Source organism: Podarcis erhardii, assembly GCF_964252035.2.
Source record: "Podarcis erhardii genome assembly, chromosome: 4".
Lineage (NCBI taxonomy): Eukaryota > Metazoa > Chordata > Lepidosauria > Squamata > Lacertidae > Podarcis > Podarcis erhardii.
The window spans coordinates 35,520,931-35,543,709 of NC_138508.1; the positions used below are offsets into that span (position 1 = coordinate 35,520,931).

General features: G+C 41.1%; 2 protein-coding genes across 4 annotated transcripts in view; one reads left to right on the top strand and one right to left on the bottom strand.

Moving 5' to 3' along the window:
- FILIP1L (filamin A interacting protein 1 like) overlaps nucleotides 1-22,779 on the top strand; it is a 185,635-nt gene that overhangs the window by 154,370 nt on the left and 8,486 nt on the right. For all 3 annotated transcript variants that reach the window (XM_081859626.1, XM_081859627.1, XM_081859628.1), the window contains one exon: nucleotides 16,997-19,763. In XM_081859626.1, the coding sequence (XP_081715752.1) occupies nucleotides 16,997-19,763 (2,767 nt within the window). The remainder of the gene's footprint in view (nucleotides 1-16,996; nucleotides 19,764-22,779) is intronic.
- Nucleotides 1-22,779, bottom strand: part of CMSS1 (cms1 ribosomal small subunit homolog) — a 180,966-nt gene that overhangs the window by 144,122 nt on the left and 14,065 nt on the right. The window lies entirely within an intron of this gene.

Genomic DNA, 22,779 nt, shown 5'->3' on the forward strand with positions numbered 1-22,779 from the left:
TGAACCCTAACAGAGTGATCTGTACCATGTCACCATTTTTCATATCAGCAATATTTATTCATGGCAAGATTAAGCAGTGTAGACATCTGAATTTAACATGTGAATGCAAATGATTTTTTTTGGGGGGGGAGAGTTTGAAGGTACACATGAACTTGCACTATTCTGTAATGTGTATTCTGTATTCACCAGCTATATCTTTAAAAAATTGTATGTTGATTTGTGGAAATTTGAACTTCCTGTGTATTAATTTAAGGCTACTAAAACAATGCCTCTGAAGGACAATTGGAACCATGCAATATTAACTTTTTTTAAAGTACTAAATATTATGGAAAGAAACAGTTAGCTTAGCAGTATTTGTTTTTGTTTTTCCAGAGGTGCTTGCAATGTATACAGCATGTGCACATCACCACACGTATAAACTACCTGATGCTTGAGAACTTTGGATTTTGTTTTAAATACTGTACCAACGTAGAATCAGTAAGCACAATGTGGGGAAAGCATCTGATTCACAGAAACTTCCCCAAATGGCTAACATTCTAAAATTTGCCAAGGTGAACATTTCACTCACTACTAACTCACCTACATCTGGCAAATTAGCAATGTTTTCTAGGCTTTTAGAACAAAGCTGCTCAATTAAGGAAGAGAAAATCCTAGTTCTTTTGGTGCTTTCAGACCGGCTCAACAGCAGCTTGCTGAATTGATTCACAAAGCGAAAGACATCAACTCAAACAAACTTGGTTGTTTCTTTTAAGGGAGCAACTTACCGTATATTTAGGATAGGCTTCTTTCTACTTCTTTTTAGTTGCACCTGCAGAACAACCCCAGATGTTATAGTTCCCCAAGTCTTATATGGTTAACTGTTGCTTTATCAAATGCATCTACCATTTCACTGCTTAGTAAACAGAAACATTTCACTTCATTGAGGAGAAAAGGCATACCTTGAGCCAAAGGGTGCCAAAAAGTACATTACAAGGCACCACAAGATAAAGTTCCAAAGCTAAATCAGTTATCTGAAAATGAACAAGTAACATAAAAGTTTATTTGGTAGAGCTTTTAAGCAGCAATGCAAAGGTTCTTCCAATCAGCTTTTGAAACCACCAGGAGGGAAATCATTAATTACTATTTAACATTCATCTTAAAAACACTGACAGAAGAACAAACTGCATCTAAGCTGATGAACTAACTAATCAAAAGCATTTACACTTCTTGTATAATTATACGGATTAAAACTTACTTCAGACATAAAGTTAAATATGGCTCTTATTCACCTGACATAAAAGTTAGTTTTTAAGAATTTCACCCACTCTTCTAATTTCAAAACCACTAATCAATATCACATTATTTTCAAACCCCCCCCCTTTTTGTTTTTACATGATCCTTGGTAACTAAGTGTGTAAAGACAAACTAAAGAAACCAGCAAAAACTAAAGCCTGGTTGGTTCCTGTGGGGAATATAAGCACATGCTGAACTTCTTTGCAGATAAGACCTTAAACCTTTAATTTTGGTTTATCGTGCCCATTCCACCATGTGTGTGGAAACCCAATTACATTTCTAATTGTAAGAAATGCATTGTATCTAACAGGGACATTCTAATATGTCTTGCTGAATTTGCTTTGCAAAGGCCAGTGGATTACTGATGATTGATGGGAGTCATGTTTATAGATTCAACAGTATGTTTATGGAACAAAGGGAAACTCTGAGGGCCTTGAATAGTAATGGTGTTGCTTTAGTGACATCACTGTGGACAATGTAACTTGTGGCCCATTACAACACTCCCTGTTCTCATCCTGTTCTCATCCTGAGGTAAAGTTCTTAATCTGGGTTAGCGGAGTCTGTAATCCAAAGTGTTTGTAACCCGAACTACCACTGTATACTGTTCCAAATACCCTAAACTTCATATAGACTTATTAACAGCACTATAACATTAACTGGTTTCATCCTCAAAATATATTTTCCCCAGAACATGCAATTTTCAAAATTAGTTAATATTAAACAATTAAAGTGTTCTGTGGTGACTGAACAGCCTCTTATGCAGATGTAATTTTATTAAAGTTGCTACTCCATCAATTGCAGCCATTCTAAGGTGTTTTTGCAAGAATCAACATAAAGTATGCCTTCATGTATTTATTTATTTATTTTTCTTAACAGCCAGTTCTTCGCAAGCAGCTATCAGTTTAATGGAATCTGCTGGAATTCTAGTTTTTTTAATGTTAGAGGTTGGCATCCTTCAAAAATTAACTGGAATGGCAATTATTTAGCTCCTTTGACCATTAGAACCTTAAATGGAATGGAAGTGCTTGTACACATTACTTTTCCTTCCAGAAAAAGGTCAAAGGAGGTCACAGCTGATTTTTTGGAATATCAGAATAATAAAGAATAAATTAAAAGAAAAGCCTTCCAAGTTGAGAAGCTAGCATAAAACCACATGGCTACCACAAAATGCCACACCACCTTCCTCTATGCCCTTTTAAAGCAATAAGGGAGAATGTGGGGATGCCCTCACCCTATCTTTCATGTCTCTGTGCCCATCTCTGCTACCCTGATGGAGGACAGCTAGTGTCTGCAGCAAGGAGCATGCTGTACCCATGAAGGCTCCTCACATGATTTAGAAACCAGCAGGATCAGGGTTCGTAATTGTGCCGGGAGGCTACATTAGAGAAGCCTTCCTGCTGCAGACATTCCAACCTCCAACTCCTAGAGGATGACAGGACTGGTGATGGAGGGGGCGGAGCCAACATGCTTGTTTCCTCCTTCTCCCTCGCATCAATTGTGTGGAGAAATTTACCAGCCACATAGTACTACAGATCCCTAAACATCCACTGTCCTGCTCCATCCACAAACCACTCAGCTGAAAGGAGCAGAGGGGGCAGGAAACAGGTTAATGTAACAATAATATTGTGGGTGTAAACAAGCTTATTTATATTCTCACATCAGCTCTTAAAATTTCAGGTTTTAATCCTTCTCTATCCTAAGCGGTACTGATAAGAAAAAATATATACAAAAAAGGTATATTGTGTATTTACAACACCTCATTTAGCAAACCACATCCATTAATAATGTCAACTGCCACAAAGGGGCTGCCTTACAATGAAAACTGTAAAGATTATGTACTGTTTGGGGGTTTTTTTTCAAGTGTCTTTTTATCATCTGCTTCCCTTGATGCCGATTGTTCATTCAAAATCCAAAGAAAATGCTATTTACACTTTCTAAGGTTGTCTTTTGTATTCTATGCCATAACTAGGGAACTGTTGTAGTCCCCCTTGATGAAATGTCATTTAAAACCCGTTTCGGGACCAATTAATGGATTTTGTACACCAATATTCCTTATGGTAATAATGAACAGAATGCAGTCATCAAAATTAGGTTCTTCTTTCCTCAGCAGGATTAAAGGCTTAGTTGAATGACTGACTTCATAAGGGTAATGGCTAGAATGCACAATCATTGCTAACAGAACCCCATGTGGTAGAACTATTTTGCATTCTTTCATACAACTTTCTACATGCATTTCTCAGACTGCGACCTGAATAACCACTTTAAAAGGTACTAGAAAAAGCTCTGCTCTTGTGAGAAGCAAAGGATGCTTCTTACCAGATGAAAGGGAGATATCATGGCCGCCACATGTCCCATCACAAATACTATGACATTTGAAGGGGAGTTAAGTATTTGCCTGTGGCATGTTTGCCACTTGTGAGTAGTCAGAATCCCATTCCACACTGGTAGCATTGGAATCCAGGAACACTGTAGCTCAGATGAATTATATGTAAGCTTGACCCACAAGATCTCAACCACACAGCAGTGCCAAACCACTTGATTTAAAACCTAACCTAAGCATTTCTTTACACTGCAGTCATGGGGGAACCCATCACCCAATGTTAAATAAAAACAAACACATCCCATCTTTATATCCTGTCCTCTTCACCATTCTTCACGTCTCCAAATCAATATTTCTTAGCACAGCACAAGTTCAACCATGTATCAGTTATAGCATCCCCTTCCACTCCCATTCCTCAACAGTACTGCTCAACAATACAAAAGACAACTCCACACTCCCAACTGCACCCAGCCAACAATGAGCTTCTCCTTGTTAAGGAAAAGCAAGTTTAATAACTACTAGAGACTGAAATGTTTCTAAAGTGCTGCAGTCAAACCTAGAAAACTAAGGCACCACAAACACACATACAAACAGCGCCTAAGAATTACTGATTGATAAGCAGCTATTTAAGTAGCAAAACCAAATAGATTAATTGCAATGCTATCATTCCTGACCTCTTCCTGCTGTTGAAATATTATTGCTAGTTATCCAGCTCTAAAAAAAATTAATTATGCAAGGGAACTGCATCTCTTTCTAACGTAAGATTAACCTTGGCCATCCTTTTTCACTGTGATTCCCATGGATTGTATATGTAGTACTGCATGTTATACTTCAGGCTTACCTAAGAAGATTTTTGAGATTTGTATCAAACTGTCTGTATTTAGTGCTACAAGCTTTCTTTCGGTAGGGATTCTGATTGTAAAACTGTCTCGGGTTTTCACATTCAAATTTAAGCTGCATAACTAACTTGTGAGAGGTGTTACAACTCCTGAAGGGAGCTGGGTTCTTGTTAGCATTTCACACAATATTATCAGCATACATCCAGAATCTCTTGCAGCCTGCAGCCTTCTGGGACCTAATGAAATGTCTAGCTTTCACACAGCAGATGCCAAGAATTTGATACAGAAGAACCAACAGTCCATTTCTAGGAATAACCTATCACATTAACACTACCAAGCTTTATTGCACTCAGCAGGGCATGGCGGAGAGATAGACTGTACTCCTTCACAGTCAACAGCAGAGAGCACTTCCTCTTCTCACACTAATTTAGTGCACAAACACCTGAAATTAAGTCTGCTGGCAGATGTGCAAGCTGAGGTACAGAGACAGTACATGCATCTTCCCACAGAAGAAAATGCTTGGGCTCAGCTTCATGTGTTCTAAATAAGCATGCAACTTGCTTGTGCTTCTTCTTTGGGCTCATATTTTAAAATATGCTACATGTTATATATATATATATACACACACACATACTATTACACCTTTTTAATGCCCTCCCCATCACACCCTTCACATGTCACCAGCATTCTTCCATACTTTTGTCACAACTTTGGCTCCCCCTTGATGCAGGTTATGTTTTACAGATAAGCCCTCTTTCCGCTTGTTTAGAATGGCTGAACCCACTCTAGGGATTACCATATTTACCGAAGCTGCTATGTCAGACCATTCTATTGCCGTAATTCATCCAAGCACTGGAATGCTGCTGCTCTCCTTCAACTTCCTACCAGCCAACAGGAAATTTAGGGGCAAATGTGGACCAATCACAATCCAGCTCCCAGGGGGAGGGAAAATTCAGCTGAATGTTAATGTAATAAATAATATGAACCCAGTGCAATAGGAAACGAGAGGCGTATAAAGAAGCAAAGTAAATTAAGCATGGGCAGTGTGCGAATAAGGAAAGTTATAATATAGGAAAGGAAGCAGGGAGCAAAAAAGACATGTTCATGGTTGACGACAGAAAATAAGAGGCGGGATAGCTAAACATGGCATTTCAGAAGGAAAGGCATCATGAGATGGGGCAGAATGGCTGAAGGAGGGAGGAAAGAGGAAGTAGTATTAGTAGAAAGAATCAGAGTTGGAATCATAGAGTTGGAAGGAACCCACGAGTGTCCTCTAGCCCAGTGTTTCCCAACCTTGGGCCTCCAGCTGTTCTTGAACTACAATTCCCATCATCCCTGACCACTGGTCTTGCTAGCTAGGGATGATGGGAGTTGTAGGCCAAAAACATCTGGAGGCCCAAGGTTGGGAAACACTGCTCTAGCCCAATCCTCTGCATTGCAGGAATCTTTTTGCCCAACGTGGGGCTCAAACCCACGACCCTGAGATGAAGAGTTTCATGCTCTACCAACAAAGCTATCAAGTGGTGGAGGAGCTCCTACTTTTCCAGTGCCAACTCAGTGTCTAGACCTGCATCACATGCCCTTTAGGCTGAGAGCCAAGGTGGTCATACTTGACTTAACTTTTGCATTCAGTCGGGGGGGGGGGAGAAATAGTCTCAGAGTACGCCCAGTTCCTGGAAATGTTCTGGGAAAATGACATTTATGACCAGTCAACAATAAGTTGTTAGTGGCAAAGAGCCATTTCCAAATGCATCCAAAATATTAGCTAATTTAAGAAAGATAAAGTATCAGAATGGTTGCGTAATTTTTCTTGAGTTTCCTCAAGATATCAGCACAAACCAGCAAATTACAGTAATACTTGAAGGAAAGAATGTTGTAATGCACAGAGGAACAGATACTCTTCTCAAAACAATTCTTTGGAACAGCCATAAACTGAGTCCTGGTCCAAAGCACACTTCCTGAGAAGCAATGCTCCCTGAAACCAGCGAAGCTCACTTCCAGGTCATGCAAGTGCATTTAGGATCAGGATGCCAGTGCCCATTCCAAAGAACAGGAAACTTGCTAAATCAAGGAACTCAATAGTCGTATGTCACACAACTTTTGGACAAGACGTGACTCCAGAGATTTGCAAGGGAAACCATATGAGATTAATTAAATACACAAACATGCAAATTTGGAGACAAAGCTCAACAGTAACAAAACATTGGTTTTGCCTAACCCCTCCATTTATGTGGCTTGCATCCATACTAATAATAATAATAATAATAATAATAATAATAATGTTTTATTTATACCCCGCCCTCCCCAGCCAAGGCCGGGCTCAGAGCAGCTTACAAGCAATAATAAAAACAAGAAGAATGATTACAACTTAAAAACAAAAATAAAATACAACATTAAAATAATGGAACATTAAAATATTAAAATGTAGCCTCATCGCAGGAGGAGAAGGAAAAGAAAAAAAAGAGAGAGAGAGAGAGAGGGAGGGAGGGAATCAAATTGGCTCCAAGCCAAAGGCCAGGTGGAACAACTCTGTCTTACAGGCCCTGCGGAAAGAAATCAGATCCTGCAGGGCCCTGGTCTCATGAGGCAGAGCGTTCCACCAGGCTGGAGCCAGAGTTGAAAAGGCCCTGGCTCTGGTCGAAGCCAATCTAACTTCCTTAGGGCCCGGGACCACTAGGGTGTTGTTATTTATGGACCTTGAGGCTCTCCGTGGGGCATACCGGGAGAGGCGGTCCCGCAGGTACGAGGGTCCTAGGCCGTGAAGGGCTTTAAAGGTCAAAAGCAGCACCTTAAATCTGACCCTGTACTCCACCGGGAGCCAGTGCAGCTTGAAAAGCACTGGGTGAATATGCTCCCATGGCAGAGACCCCTTGAGGAGCCTCACTGCAGCATTCTGTACCTGCTGGAGTTTTTGGGACAGCTTCAAGGGCAGCCCCGCGTAGAGCGAATTACAGTAGTCAAGCCTGGAGATGACCGTCGCATGGATCACTGTGGCCAAGTCAGGGCGGGAAAGGTAAGGGACCAACTGCTTGATGCGGCGAAGGTGGAAAAATGTCTTAATACACCCTATAGCCAGAATCCTAGAAACGCTGCTATTACTGGTAACTGCCTTCATGTTGTACAACCAAACTTCAATTGCCTTAAGATTTTAAGTCAAAAGCAAACTAATTGTGCTCCTAATATACTTTAGAAATGCTGTATCTAATACAAAAAGCTGCTGCGCCACTGCCACTGGAAGACAGCATGCTTTTTGTGATAAGGTATCCCAGTACTTCTTACTTAACTGTTACCTTATACCTCATAGAGCATGAGCTAGAATTTTCCCTCAGATATAACTCATGAGAGGACCTTGGGCAATCCACTGTCTCTTAAAGCTTCCCCCATCTGTGCAATGGGGGAATTAAAAATGGCTCATGTGAGACAGCTGTTGTGTTCTGAACACTTAGGGGAAATGGCATATGAATACCAAGTATCTTTAGATTCTACACTATGCTAACATCATGGGTGCTAGCAAGGAAGTAGTGAGCTTCCCATTGTCCCAATGTGCTTTAGCAAAAACCAGCTTATGGTGTCTCATCTTGTGGGAAGACGATACCTTCTCTCCTCTAGCACTTGGGATCCTAGCACTGAAATCAATGTTTTTTTAACCTCTTTATTATTTTTGAGGCACCATAGCCAGCCAAGATGAACTTGGGGTTACCTTAGGGCCCCAAAGAGCCCACAACATTCTTGAGAGCAGCTCTGTTTTCTCCACCCCCTGTTGCTGTTCTTCTGGGGGAGAGACATAATTCAGTGGTACAGCATCTGCCCTGTCTGCAGAAACACCCAGGTTCAATCCCCGATGTCTCCAGGTTGGGTTGGGAATGCCTCCTGTCTGAAACCCTGGAGAGCCACTGGTAGTCACATGCAGGCAAGATTGAACTAGGTCTGACTCAGAATAAGGCAGCTATTCTTACTGCCAGAACTAGAACTTTTGTTTCTGGTAGGAACTCAGCATTTGGGGTGAGCAGGCTTCTGTTCTTCACTAAGAGACCCAGGGGCTTTGGGCACCTAAGACCAGTCCACCAAACTACATAAAAATAAAGAAATGTTTGGTACTTTGGGTCAAGAACAAACAAGGGGGGCAGGGAGAGACCCAATATAGTCATTCCGTTCATTATATGATTACATTAAAAAGCTAAACCGGCAAGTTTAATTTAGGAACAAGAGAGGAAAGCAAAGTCAGAAGATGAATTAAAATTCAGGGAGTTCTTTCCTCATAGCCCTGTGCTCTGACCACCATCCCACATCTCTAGTGTCTAATCTTTCCATTTCCTCCTGTTAGCCTTGCATCTGCACAACAGTAATTTCCTGGCTGATGTAAAACTCAATGAGTTCCAGTTTCTGCTGCTACAAATGAAATCACTTGCTCCTTTTCTGGCCTAGAATCAATCTAGTCATGAGATAGAAAAGGAAGGCGCTTAACACACTCACTCTCTCTCTCTCACGCACCACAAATGGGAGAACAAATAAGATGGCATTTCTGCTCAATAATTGAAGCTCCATCATTAAAAATAAACAGTCTCCTTATAAATGCTCACTGCAAGCAAGGGTAAACCAGATCAAGGCCATTTCATTAGGCTGGAGGGTAAGCGGTTAGAAGGCAGACAAATCTAGCCTCGGAATTCAGCCTAGGTATGTACCGAATGAGGCTTAAGGCTAAGGAATGCAAGCAGAAACCTCTATGATTGCTGCAACAAAGGCTGGTTGGCAACATGTAGAGCAATCCTATACAGGTTTACTCAGATGCAAATCTTATGGAGTTTAGTAAGATGTACTGAAATGTGCACAAAAATTTCAAGACCTCCGATTATCTTCCACACATTGGCTTTTCTAGTTATTGGAAGCAGAAGTGAGCCTCAAATTCAGGTTGGAAATGTACATGTAAGGCAAATTTATATATGTTCACTGAAGGATCTTTGTGAACTAAGTCAGGACTACTGGAGTTTACAGAGAGGCTCTCAATAGCTGTGCGCGCGCTCTCTCTCTCTCTCTCTCTCTCACACACACACACACACACACTTAAAATGATGAATGGTGGTACAGCCCATAAATTCCAGGTTCAGCATATGTTAACATTACCATTCAATTGCAAGTCAAACTTTACGTATTGATTCAGTAGGAAGTTCCACTGAGTTCAATGCGGCTTCTGCCCAGGTAAGTGGATGGCAGGATTACAACATTAGGCTGCTATCCAAACGCCACTGAACTCAGTGGAGTTTCCTTCAAAGTCATTATGCACAGGGATGAACTGTTGAGTTATTTGTGCACCAAAGCAGCTGGTCAAAACAAACAAACAAACTGTAAGAGTTGATTCGAAGTTAAAAACCTCTTATAGGCTAATTTAGATTTACATCCAGAGTGTGCATGTGGACTTTTGAAACTTCAAACAAAATCTTAAAGACTGCAGTGTCAAATTGAAGAGGTATTGGTGCTTGTAACCTCAAAATCCACTTGTTGCCCACTTATGGTGCAGAAGATACTAGGTCCTAAGCCTAAGGCAATTGTTATAGATACTCATAAAACCTAGAAAAGAATAACTGCAGGGGAAGTTCAGATATATGAACTCTAACATATTTTTTCAAGTCTAAAATAAAACTTAACACATTATATTATAAAATATGATGTTGCTACAAGCTGTTCTCATTACCTAAATAAAAAGTGTAATAATAAGCCATAATAAGAATAGGACATTGTTGTAAGAGACTCTAAAAGACAAGCCGTAAAAGAGATGCTTATCTGAATCAGTCTAGCTCATATTCATGTCTATAAAACTTAATTCAAACAACTGCTTTTGCTGGAATTTATTCAATTTTTGAATTTAAAAAAGAAAGAAATCCAAATGCTTGGCTACATGATACATCTGACTTTCCTTTCATGGTTGCTGCATTCTTATGAAAAAGAACTGAAAGTCAAAGTAAGTTATTTCATCCATTTAAGAAGTTGGTTATTTATTAATAAATCACATTCATTTTTCATGCTTGCACAAATAAATACAGCTCGGGACACAGAACAACATGATAATCCTATATCAAATATCAAGAATGTGCACTATTGTGAAAAATTTCAAATTCCAATCACCCAAACATTTAACTCACAGTTTTAGAACAGCTTCCCTTTGTTCCTAAGATGGCTGGAATGTAAATGAAGAAATTAAGACTCTCACATGACAGTTATATCATGTCATAATATTAATTTCTTTCTTTAAATACATTTCCAGCTACAGTACAACAACCTTTCATTTCTCTGTAGATTGAGAACTACATTTGTCAACCTTTCCATCTCTTAAGCTTCTTCACTGGAGCAGAGGGGAAGGGGAGCCAAATAAAGGAAAGGCTCTTTTTGATATGGCTGCAACTTCAAAATGAACTCAGTAAGTGTGCAATTCCAGACAGATTAGATTATTTTAAAAAGTCAATTCTGCATGTCAACTTCCCTTTAGAGCTTTTTGGAAAATTCACAAAGTTCTATGGGAACATGAATATGTGTGACAATCTCTTTGCCTGTCTCTTCATTTTATTTCTGCACTTGGCAAACTTTGGCTACAACTGTCTAAATCAGGGGGGAGGAACCTCGGGCTCAGGGCCAAATGTGTCCCTCCAAGTCTCTCTATCCAGCCCTTGGGAACTTCTTCTCTGTCGGTATCCATTTGAGACAATTTGGTCCACAATCCACAGCCATGCCACATTTTACCTTGTTTACCAATAGGAAGCCTATCTGAAGAGCCATTGATAAGACAGCCGTTAAAAGCAGAAGCTATCCAAATTGCAATAATACTCTCAAGGCCTTGCAAGTCTACATAATTGCTTTGGCAATAAACTTCACAGGATGGGTACCACAACTAATCCTGTTGTTTCATCTACCCCAGCCAATTCTCAGCTTCGTAACTTGAAGCAAGGGCCCATTCCAGAAGTTGTTAGACTCAACCGAAGTAAGAATGGACAATAGTTAGGGATGAGGGAAGCTGAATTACAACATCTGAAGGGCCACAGGTTGCCTTCCTCTGATTTAAGGGAAATTTCAGTAGGATCCCCTCAAGTAATCTTGAGACAGGGGAGCTCATAGGGAAACGAAGTACAAGTCTTCAGGGACAAGGATATTTCTGACATTTTGAAGTTCTGCAAACGTAGTTGTTTTCCAGCTGCTTGGGCCCTCTCACCTTTTTATATTATGCCTTGTTAAATTTGGGATATCATAGATATATATGCAAGTTAAAAGGATAAATCAATTATGACCGGATAAGTCTTTTATGATGGAGAGATTTTATATTATTTGGTTATGTTTAAGTATTATATTTTGGAAGGGAAATACATCCCCCCTCCTTTTTTTAATCCTGGCTCCTGAATAATACTGCATCACCTATGCTTCCACTATAAATTGATTTTACATAAGCTCTTCCCCCCCTTTCAAAAACAGATGTATTTTAAGACACAAAAGGAGCTACTTTTTATTCCCACTAGATCTTTTTAATTCCATCATACTCTTTTTCTTAACTAAATAGGAAAATGTTTCCAACATGCTGAGGATATCCCCTCTTGTTCCCGAATGGATTTTTCTGGAAAAAGAAAGACGACAAAAGCCTTCCAGGAATACTCCCGGTTTTATACCAAATTAAAACCACAGCTGTGTCAAGCTGTTTTTTCAACACAAGCAGGATGTGCTGAGATTTCCACCTCAGTCCTAGAGTAAATTTGCTTGTCCGTGTCAGTTGCTTCCATGTAACGTATATGGAATGTATATTAGACCCGGATGCTAAGTATTTGCACCAGCAATATGAGCAAGCATACAGTGGTGCCCCGCAAGACGAATGCCTCGCAAGACGAAAAACTCGCTAGACGAAAGAGTTTTCCGTCTTTTGAGGTGCTTCGCAAGACGAATTTCCCTATGGGCTTGCGAGTTCTTGTGAGTTTTTTCCCTCCCCCCCCCTTTTTCTAAGCCGCTAATAGCCGCAAAGCCACTAAACCGCTAATAGCGCTAATCCGCTAAGCCACTAATAGCCGTGCTTCGCAAGACGAAAAAACCGCAAGACGAAGAGACTCGCGGAACAGATTAATTTCGTCTTGCGAGACACCACTGTATCTGTTTGCAATAAGAGCGTCGTGTTGCCGTAGTGTCAACTATGTAGAGTATGCTTCATAAAGCTGGCTCCAAACTGCAACTGAATACTATTATTATAATTGCTACTGCTACTATTACTACTACTATTACCACTACAATGTATTACCCGTCCTTTACCCTAAGGTGCCAGGACAGATTATAAAAATTAAAACACAACATTAACATTAAAGCACAATATTATACACTATTAAAAACAGTTTAAAACAAATTGCAGAAATAAGGTGGGTCCTAAAAATATACTTCTCAGGTATCAAAAGCCAGGGTGAACAGGGGCATCTTCAGCATTCACCCAAAGCTGTAGAATGATGGTGCCAGACACACCTCTGTGGGTGGGGCAGTAAAGCAACCAGGAGTGCACCCTCTGCCAATCTGAGCACCCTAGAGGGTCGGTAGGGAAGGAGACAATCTTTCAGGTATTGGAGGCCTCCAAGTCATTTAGGACTTTAAACACTAACGTGAGACACAATAGCTCTTACAGCATTCTGTACATAGTACTCCATTCAGTATACAGCGCAACAAGAGAGTATGGTAAGGAAACAAACAAACATAATACACCCAGGCCTTTCTCAAATTACAGTGGTGCCTCACAAGACGAAAATAATTCATTCCGCGAGTCTCTTCGTCTTGCGGTTTTTTCGTCTTGCGAAGCACCCCTATTAGCGGCTTAGCGCTATTAGCGGCTTAGCAGCTATTAGCGGCTTAGAAAAGGGGGGGAAGGGAAAAAACTCGCAAGACTCAGGTATCAAAAGCCAGGGTGAACAGGTGCATCTTCAGCATTCACCCAAAAACGTCTTGCGAAGCAAGCCCATAGGGAAATTCGTCTTGCGAAGCGCCTCGAAAAACGGAAAACCCTTTCGTCTAGTGGGTTTTTCGTCTTGCGAGGCATTCGTCTTGCGGGGCACCACTGTATCTCAGGCTTCAGGTCCTTCTCCGTCTTTCACTGGAGGAGACACTTTCACTGGGAAACAAAGCAAACTACTGCAGGTGGCCACTTCTCTCATTGTGATTTTGTTGCAAGATTTTGTTGGGCTTCAAATCCCATGAGGCCCAGCCAGCATGGCCAATGATTCGGGATGGTGGAGCTGTGGTCCATCAACATCTGCAGGGACCCAGCCTTTCCTTACTAGCCACGAGGGAACTACGTGGGAAGCATCTGCACTGCCAAATGCTGCAGGGATTTGCTGTGACTACCCAAAGCAAAGCAAAGCTGCTCTCTTGCAACCTTCTAGATCTCCACAATGAGTAGCAATGCTTAGTCCTCTTCATGCTGGTAAACCTACGCTTGGGTTGCAGTATGACTTCAGACTGCAGGAGAGAGGCTCATATAATACAATGCTCGGGGGGGGGGGGGGAGTACAGTGGTACCTCCGGTTAAGAACTTAATTCGTTCCGGAGGGCCGATCTTAACTTGAAACTGTCCTTAACCTGAAGCACCACTTTAGCTAATGGGGCTTCCTGCTGCTGCGGTGCTGCCGGAGCATGACTTCTGTTCTCATCCTGAAGCAAAGTTCTTAACCCGAGGTACTATTTCTGGGTTAATGGAGTCTGTAACCTGAAGCATACGTAACCTGAAGCATCTGTAACCCAAGGTACCACTGTACCTACGATAAATTCAAGGGACTTAAACACAGCAGCTCTCAGCTACTTCCTACAAAGGCAAATACTCGGAGCATATATAACTCAGCATTTTCCTATTCATTGAGAGAGCGGGGAAACTTATTGTGTATGCACTGGAGAGAAAACTGGAAGTGGAAATCAAAGCTATAACAGTTTCTTTTAAAATTCAACCCACCCCTCCCACCGCAATGATAATCAGTATTGTCAGCTCCAACATGCTGGTCATGTCTGGGGTACGTATACCACTCATTCTCTGCAGCACCTCATGCATGCAATTAGGGAGATGCAGAAGGGCAATCTATTTGTGGAAACCTTATTGGATCACATAACTTTCCTGCAAAGTCAGGGGAATAGACTTCAATGCGGCATAAGCACTTGGATCAGAGCATTTACTTCCTGGCACTCTCTCAACAGCTTTGAAAGGTAATACTTCAAAAAGAGCATAAATATACAAGATGGGCACAATTAAGTATGCATAACTTCAGTACAAGAGTAGCCATACATCATCCATGCAAAATGAACCGTATTGCCTAATCAATGCTAGAACTGTTCAAATCCCACTCTCGAAAAAAATTAGGATTCTGTAGTCAATTGCAGAGATGCAAAGGAAGATTAGTAGTTAAATACTTTAGCTTATTAAGCTAGTGAGTAATTGTCACATGCCAGACCTATGACTGAATACTGTTATGTCTTTGGGGTTTTGTCAAGCCAATGTTCATTTAAAAAGAAAACTTCCACGACAAAGTAGTATTTCATAAGATGAAAATTCAGTCCAGTGACTAAATCTGAGTATTATCGTAAGCCTAACCACATGGATTCCCAAAAACAGAATGAAAATGATGGTTACTCTTCTGTTATGATTTGGTATCTATGGCAATAGCTTTCATCAGCTTCATGACAAACATTCACAGGCAGAAACTAGAGAGGCAATGTGTTTCATTAAGGAAAATAAAAAGTGATGCTTCTTAGTAAGACATACCTATCCTCTCCAGTTCTTGCATTAGATTCAAATTCCTCTCTCTCTAAGGCAGGCATAGGCAAACTCGGCCCTCCAGATGGTTTGGGACTACAACTCCCATCATCCCTAGCTAACAAGACCAGTGGTCAGGGATGATGGGAGTTGTAGTCCCAAAACATCTGGAGGGCCGAGTTTGCCTATGCCCGCTCTAAGGTAACACTCCCTTTAGTCTCTTTTTTGCAGTGCATTTTTGGCCCCCTTTACTGTTTACAGTAAAGGCTCATTGAAAGCCAGTTTCACTATATTATCTTCATGCTGTCTGTTGTATACAAAGCTGGAGTATAAAGAATTCTACTTATGGTGCCCCATAAATATAAATACTATTTATATTGTCAAAGCCATCTACTTGTCCCTCAATACGTTTTATATTTAAATATATGTACATGTGCACACAAACACTCAGCTTTTCAGTTCCAGAAGACCCGCAAGGCAGCACACAAAACATCAATGAAAACAAATAAATAAGAACTAAGAGTCCACAGCAAAATAAACAAAAGCACTGAAGGTTATGCCTTCAACTAAACAATGTCTCTAACTGCAGCCACTGCTGCTTTGTTTACTGAATTCTACATGAAGAGATTGTAGGTTACAACAGTTGTGTTTAATGAAAAACCCAGCCCCAGGCCATGACAACAGTGACCCCCATGTTACAGAGGAGTGAGTGGATTTTGCAGTGCTGGACATAATTTTTAATTGGAAAATTTCTATGCAAATAGGATGAATTGCATTGGAAAGCCGATGACTCCATTGGTAGAACATGAGACTCTTAATCTCAGGGTTGTGGGTCTAGTTGGACTAGATAAGCCTTGTGGTCCCTTCCAATGCTACAATTCTATTATTCTATTATTCTGATGTGCTAAAGGATATCTAATTTAGAATGTTTATTTTACTTGAGTTTAGTAAGCAGAGCTAAGCACTTTGAAACTGCCAAGCTTGCCTAATAATGTATTTTTAATTGGTAACCATTCATTTTCACTAATGAACTTATGAAATGGAATATTCTCTGCAAAAACAGAAAGCACTGAAAAGTGTTCTACCCCACATAAAATTGTCTATTACTAAGCTAATTATAGTTATTACCACCTTAAGGGGTGTTTTCTGGATCTGAACATATTGCCTTAGGCAATTAATGGGAGTGGGGGATCAAACTTTTATTTACTGCTACGAAAAAAAAGAAAATTAAGATAAGGCTTCCAACACGAAAATACTAAAGCTCTCCGAAAAGTAGAGTTTCGTGCAATTAACATTTGTGTATTTTTAATGTAGCTTTGTATAGCCATAATAGGACTTTTAAAATATGACACAGGCAGGTAACATGCTATTAAAAAGTATATTGGGTCATGAAATGTCTATATACAGGGCAAGATATTGGCCTTTTGCTAACATGAAAAGATGCATGGCAGTGAGTTTTAGATCTAGTGTGCCAGAACCACAAATATGTCCATAAAATTGTAATTACAAGGCAGAAGATAACATGAAATTACAAGATGCAATCTACCTTCTACCTCCTTCCTAGCCTCGGGCAATATATAATCCACATTAGCATCCACACCAAAGGAAGAGGAGAAGGAGGTATGGAAGCGGATACCTTTGAACAAGTTAAAATTACAACTGCGGGAAATGTATAATATCTGTTCAAGAAATATTATTTTATCTGTTCAAATGTTTTCTAAAAGAAAGAATTTCATATTTTCTAAAACAGCACTTCATTTCTTAAGTACATATCTGAAACACTATCACAAAATTAATTTTGATTATTTTTTTGCCTTTCAGATTGAAAAAGCTTATTGACCAAGACGCAGCCTATCAGGCAAAAAAAGAAAAGGAAAACAGCAAGAAAATAAACAAATTGAAGGAGGAGCTGACAAAACTCAAAACATTTGCGTTAATGGTCGTGGATGAACAGCAAAGACTCACAGAACAGCTAAGCTTGCAAAGCCAAAAGATCCAAGACTTGACCATCACTGCGGAACAAGCTCATGAGAAACTCTCTACCGCAGAAACAAAAGCTCAAGAAGAGGAACAGAAAGCTCTCCGGCTGGAAGCAGAACTTCAGGCGCAGTCCTGTAAGGCCTGCCAAGAACAGGAGGTTGCCATGGCCAAACTAACCAATGAAGAGAGCCAGAACCGCCAGCTCCGCTTAAAATTAACAGCTCTCAGTCGGCAAATTGATGAACTTGAGGAGACTAATAAGTCATTGCGGAAGGCGGAAGAAGAACTGCAAGACCTGAGAGAGAAAATGAACCGAGGGGAATGCGGAAACTCTACCCTTATGTCTGAAGTAGAAGAACTAAGGAAAAGGGTACTGGAGATGGAAGGGAAGGACGAAGAACTCATAAAAATGGAGGAACAGTGCAGGGAGCTTCACAAGAAGCTAGAAAAAGAAGCATCCCAGAGTAAGAACTTCAAAGCAGAAGTTGATAAACTCAACAAGAGAATAATGGAGCTTGAGAAACTGGAGGATGCTTTCAGCAAGAGCAAGCAGGAATGTTACTCTTTGAAATGCAACCTTGAAAAAGAAAAAATGTTAACAAAGCAGCTGTCGCAGGAACTGGATGGCTTAAAAGCCCGTATAGGAGAGCTTGAAATAATTGAAAGCAAATTGGAAAAAACAGAGCTCACACTTAAGGAAGATTTGACTAAACTGAAATCATTAACGGTCATGCTTGTAGATGAGAGGAAAACAATGAATGAGAAAATAAAACAAACAGAAGAAAAACTACAAACTGCAAATACACAACTTCAGCTGGAACAAAAAAAAGTTATGTCAGTCACCGAAAAACTGATTGAAGAAAGCAAGAAGGCATTAAAATCTAAAACTGATGCAGAGGAAAAAATGTCCCATCTCACAAGAGACAGGGATGAGTTGAAAAACAAACTAAAAGCAGAGGAAGAGAAAGGAAGTGATCTCTCCTCCAAAATGAACCTGCTAAGGAAAAAGCTTCAGTCCTTAGAAGCCATTGAAAAGGAGTTTCTTAAAAATAAACTTAAGGAAACTACCAAGCCTAGCCCATCTTTGCAGCAAGAAAACAACAAGATTAAAGAACTAGCCCAGGAAATTGAGAGGCTCAAGCACAAACTTAAAGAAATGAAAGCCATAGAAGATGATCTCATGAAAACAGAGGACGAATTTGAATCTTTAGAACGTAGATATATCAATGAACAAGACAAAGCCAGATTCCTATCAGAGGAACTTGATGTTGTGAAAAGAGAATTGGCTCGGTATAAGTTAGCAGAGAAGACGGAATGCAACCACGAACAGAGATTATTCAGGAAACTCAAGGAAGAAGCAGCCAAATCAGGACACCTTTCAAGGGAAGTAGATGCACTGAAGGAGAAAATTCATGAGTACATGGCAACAGAAGATTTAATATGTCATCTAAGGGAAGACCATACAATCCTGCAGAAGAAACTCACCCACCAAGAAAACAAAAACAAAGAACTGGGAAGAGAAATGGAAATCCTTACTAAAGAACTAGAGAGGTATCGGCGTTTCAGTAAGAGCCTCAGACCAAGTCTCAATGGAAGGAGAATTTCCGACTTGCAAGTTCTCTCTAAGGAAGTTCAAACAGAACCAGCAGACAATGAACCACCTGATTACAAGAGTCTAGTTCCTTTGGAACGGGCTGTCATAAATGGACATTTATATGAAGAGAGTGACAATGAAGAAGACGACGACAACAATGATGATGAGCAAACAATATCCTTCAAGTACAATGCCGCTGTTGCAAATGCAGTAAACAATAGTAAACTTTGGATACCGTGGATGAAGTCCAAAGAAAGCCACATCCAAAATGGAAAAGTTCTCACCAAGCAGAATGGAAACTGCATTCAGCCTGGAAATTTGGTTCTAAGCCATACACCAGGCCAGCCTCTTCATATAAAAGTTACTCCTGACCATGGACAAAACACAGCTACCCTTGAAATAACAAGCCCTACTACAGAGAGTTCCCACTCTTTTACAAGCACAGCTGTGATACCCAACTGTGGCACACCAAAGCAAAGAATAACCATAATTAAAAATGGGTCTTTGACGCCTATAAAATCTAAAGTAGCTGATGGTTATACAAGTCCAGAGCAAGCCGTGCCACCACTTACTGTGTCTGCCTTTGCTAGATCTCAAACACCTGAATCATGTGGCTCAGTAACTCCTGACAGGACAATGTCCCCTCTGGCTCTTACAAGTTCTTCAAGTTCCCCGGAGCAGGTACTTTCACCAGAGCCTCTGGAAACAGGTGACAAGCATGCTATCTTTAGAGTATCTCCTGAAAGGCAGTCATCCTGGCAGTTTCAAAGATCTAACAGTTCTGGTTCTAGTGTGATAACTACTGAAGATAATAAAATACATATTCACTTAGGAAGCCCTTATGTTCAAGCTATTCCTAATTCAGCAAAAAACATTAGCCCTTGCACCACAGCGCAGGATAGCAGAAGTCCAGCGTTAGCTAACGGAACGCCAACTAAAGCTATCAACAAAATCACCAGCAGCATCACTATTACACCAACAGCCACTCCTCTCTCACGGCAATCACAAATTACAGTAAGTAATGTGTATAACTGACCCTCCCTCGCTGTGTTGACTTACTTACTTACCACCAGTACAAACTTATACTCTACATCCTGGCAAGAAAGATTTGGGACTATTTTAATTAGAACTTTGTGAGAATTCCTTGCATGTGGTCCAACAACAGCATACAGAACTAACATGAAGATCCGTCTCTTTAAACATATATAAAGTGTGCACTTACTGTATTACCTGTTCATTTAAATAACTTTTTGTAAGACACTTAAGACTTGCACCTGTATAAATGCATCTTTGTGTATTGACGTTTTCAATAACTGACATTATTTCTTGACTGAAACTTTTTGGGTGAAATATTTTAACATTACAAAACAGTAAATAATTGTGTTTTTTAACCACTGCCTGCAGAAATCATTTCGTTTTTGTTCCTCTGTATGTGAATTTTTGCACGTAAAACAGTTTGATTTTAATCTTTAGACAGCGTGTTGATTTTCGTTCACTACCTTACTCATTCCCTGATTTTTCTATTGCTATACAGATCAGTACTGTCTGATCAAATAGCATACAAAATTGCATGTACTTTAAAATAATGATGCATGAAATTACATGAGACCCCAGAGTAGCATAGTGGTAAAGAGAATGAGTAGAGAGCCAGAAAGTGGCTGAGGTGAGATCTGAGCCAGCAATGAGCTCTCTGGGTAGAATAAGAGAAACCGCTATCACTAATTTTCAGGATTGAAGAGAATATGTGCAAAATGCTTTCAGCACTTGGGATAGCACTATATCAATTCAAAGCAAGCAAGTAAAAATATTTCAAAGCAAGCAAGGAAAAACATTTGAGGGAAATGTAATCTGGTAGTTCTCCCCCCCCCCCCCCCATAATGCAAACTGGATCGTGAGAATTATACTCCAACTTCTTTAAGCCAGTTATTTCTCTCCCTTACCCACACACTTTGAATACGGGGAGCTACTTTACAGCAAGTCAAAATATTCATCGAGCCTAGCATTCCTTACTCTGACTGGCAGCAGCTCTCCAGGATCTCAGGAAGACGTCATGTGATCCTATTAACTGGAGATGCCAGGAATTCAACCTGGGAACCTCCTGGATGAACTGCAATAGCTTTGCCACTAACCTGTATCAAATTAGGTACCGTATTTTTCGCCCTATAGGACACACTTTTTCCCCTCCAAAAATGAAGGGGAAATGTGTGTGCGTCCTATGGGGCGAATGCAGGCTCCTTGGCTTCAGCAATAGCAACGCGAAGCCTCCGAAGCCTGCGCTCTGGAGGTTTCGCGTTGCTTTCGCTGAAGCCAGGAGAGTCTGCTCTTTGAGGCTGGCGGTGGGGGAAAGCAGCGCTTCCACCCATCACCAGCCCCAGAGGATCGGGGGACAGCGGGAAGGCGCGTGACGCCTTCACGCTACTCTCCGACCCCGCTTTGAGCCCTACAAGCTGGGTCGAAAAGCCCGCAGGAGCCGCACACCCTTTAAAGAGCGCGCGGCTCCTGAGGGCTTTTCTATGGGGGGGATTCCCACTCCTCGTAGAAAAGCCCGCAGGAGCCGCGCAGCCTTTAAAGAGCGCGCCGCTCTTGGGGGCTTTCCCCCAAGGAGGGACAAGGGACTGACTAGCCGTTTCAGTCCCTTCTCCCTCCTGGTCGAAAAGCCCGCAGGAGTCACGCTGGGCTCCTGTGGGCTTTTGCGGGAGGTGGGGGAATTCCGCCACCTCCCTCAAAAGCAGGGAGAAGGTCTTGGAGTAGCGCACAGGTTGCGTGCAGCCTATCTGCTGCTCCCAGAGCTGCGGGGGGGGGGTCATATTTTTTCCCTTGATCTCCCCCCCCTGAAAACTAGGTGCGCCCTATGGGCCGGTGCACCCTATAGGGCGAAAAATACGGTAGTGAACACAGAAAAAAAATTGCCATCACATCTAATTCTGACAGACAATATTCAATGAATACCAAGGCCGTGTAAAAATGAAGCCCAAGTTCTGTTAAGGATAACAGCTGCCTGTACTATGGGCTAAACTATAAAATTTGTCCTTAACTTTGGGTGCATTCACAAATATTTCACTGCAAACACACACCCCAGCGTTGTACCAAGTACCCAACAGATTTTTGCTCCTATAAACATGCAAATATGATTCCAACACTACCCCCCTTTTTAACACGACCACTTCATTAAAGAAAGGAAAATCAGCAAAGGTTTTAAGTGTTATAAATAAATTGAGACATATAAATTCATTCATTTAAAAATACATTTATTCCACCTTTCCATATGTATGTTGTAGATAGCTCTCAGAAAGACAAAAGAAAATATCAACACAACATTAAAATCTAATACAAAGAACATGAGCATAATCCACAACGGCACAACAACCTGCTGTCCACAGACAGCTGTTGTTCAGTCAGATGCCCAACAAGACAGCAGAACAAGTTTATTCAAACATGAAACACAACTTTTTCAAATGGGAACTTAGTGAAACAGAAGGTGGCCATTTAAACTCCCTGGAGAATGCATTCCAAATTCAGGGACCATCACTGAAAAAGCCCCACTTCCATTTGCCACTCACCTAATCCCTGAAGGTGGGGGCACTAGCTAATGGTGACCTCAAAAAAGCCAGATTCATGTAGAAACAGGTGACCCTGTAAGGCAGGAGGGGAACTGGAACTGTCTAGTGGGCCAGGCTGTTCTCTCCTCTGGCCCTCACATACCAGGTTTGACAGGTGGGTGAAACTGGCCATCTGTCAATCACCTCCCAATGATCTCAGGTGACTTTTTTTGCCCACAGACATTTGACACAGCACTTTGCAAGACCTGACAATCAGCTGACTAGGGGTGCCCACAAACCTATTTTTGGCTGAGCCAGTTTTGTTACCTGTCCCATGCTTGATGCCATATACAACATCAGGTGTAGGACAGGTGGGCATGGCTTGGCCAGAACGATCCCCTAGGCCATATGAGGAGGCCTGGTGGGACTAATTAGGCCCATGAGCCTGAGGTTCCCCATGCCTGCTGTAAGGCAAAGGCATATCCAAGATC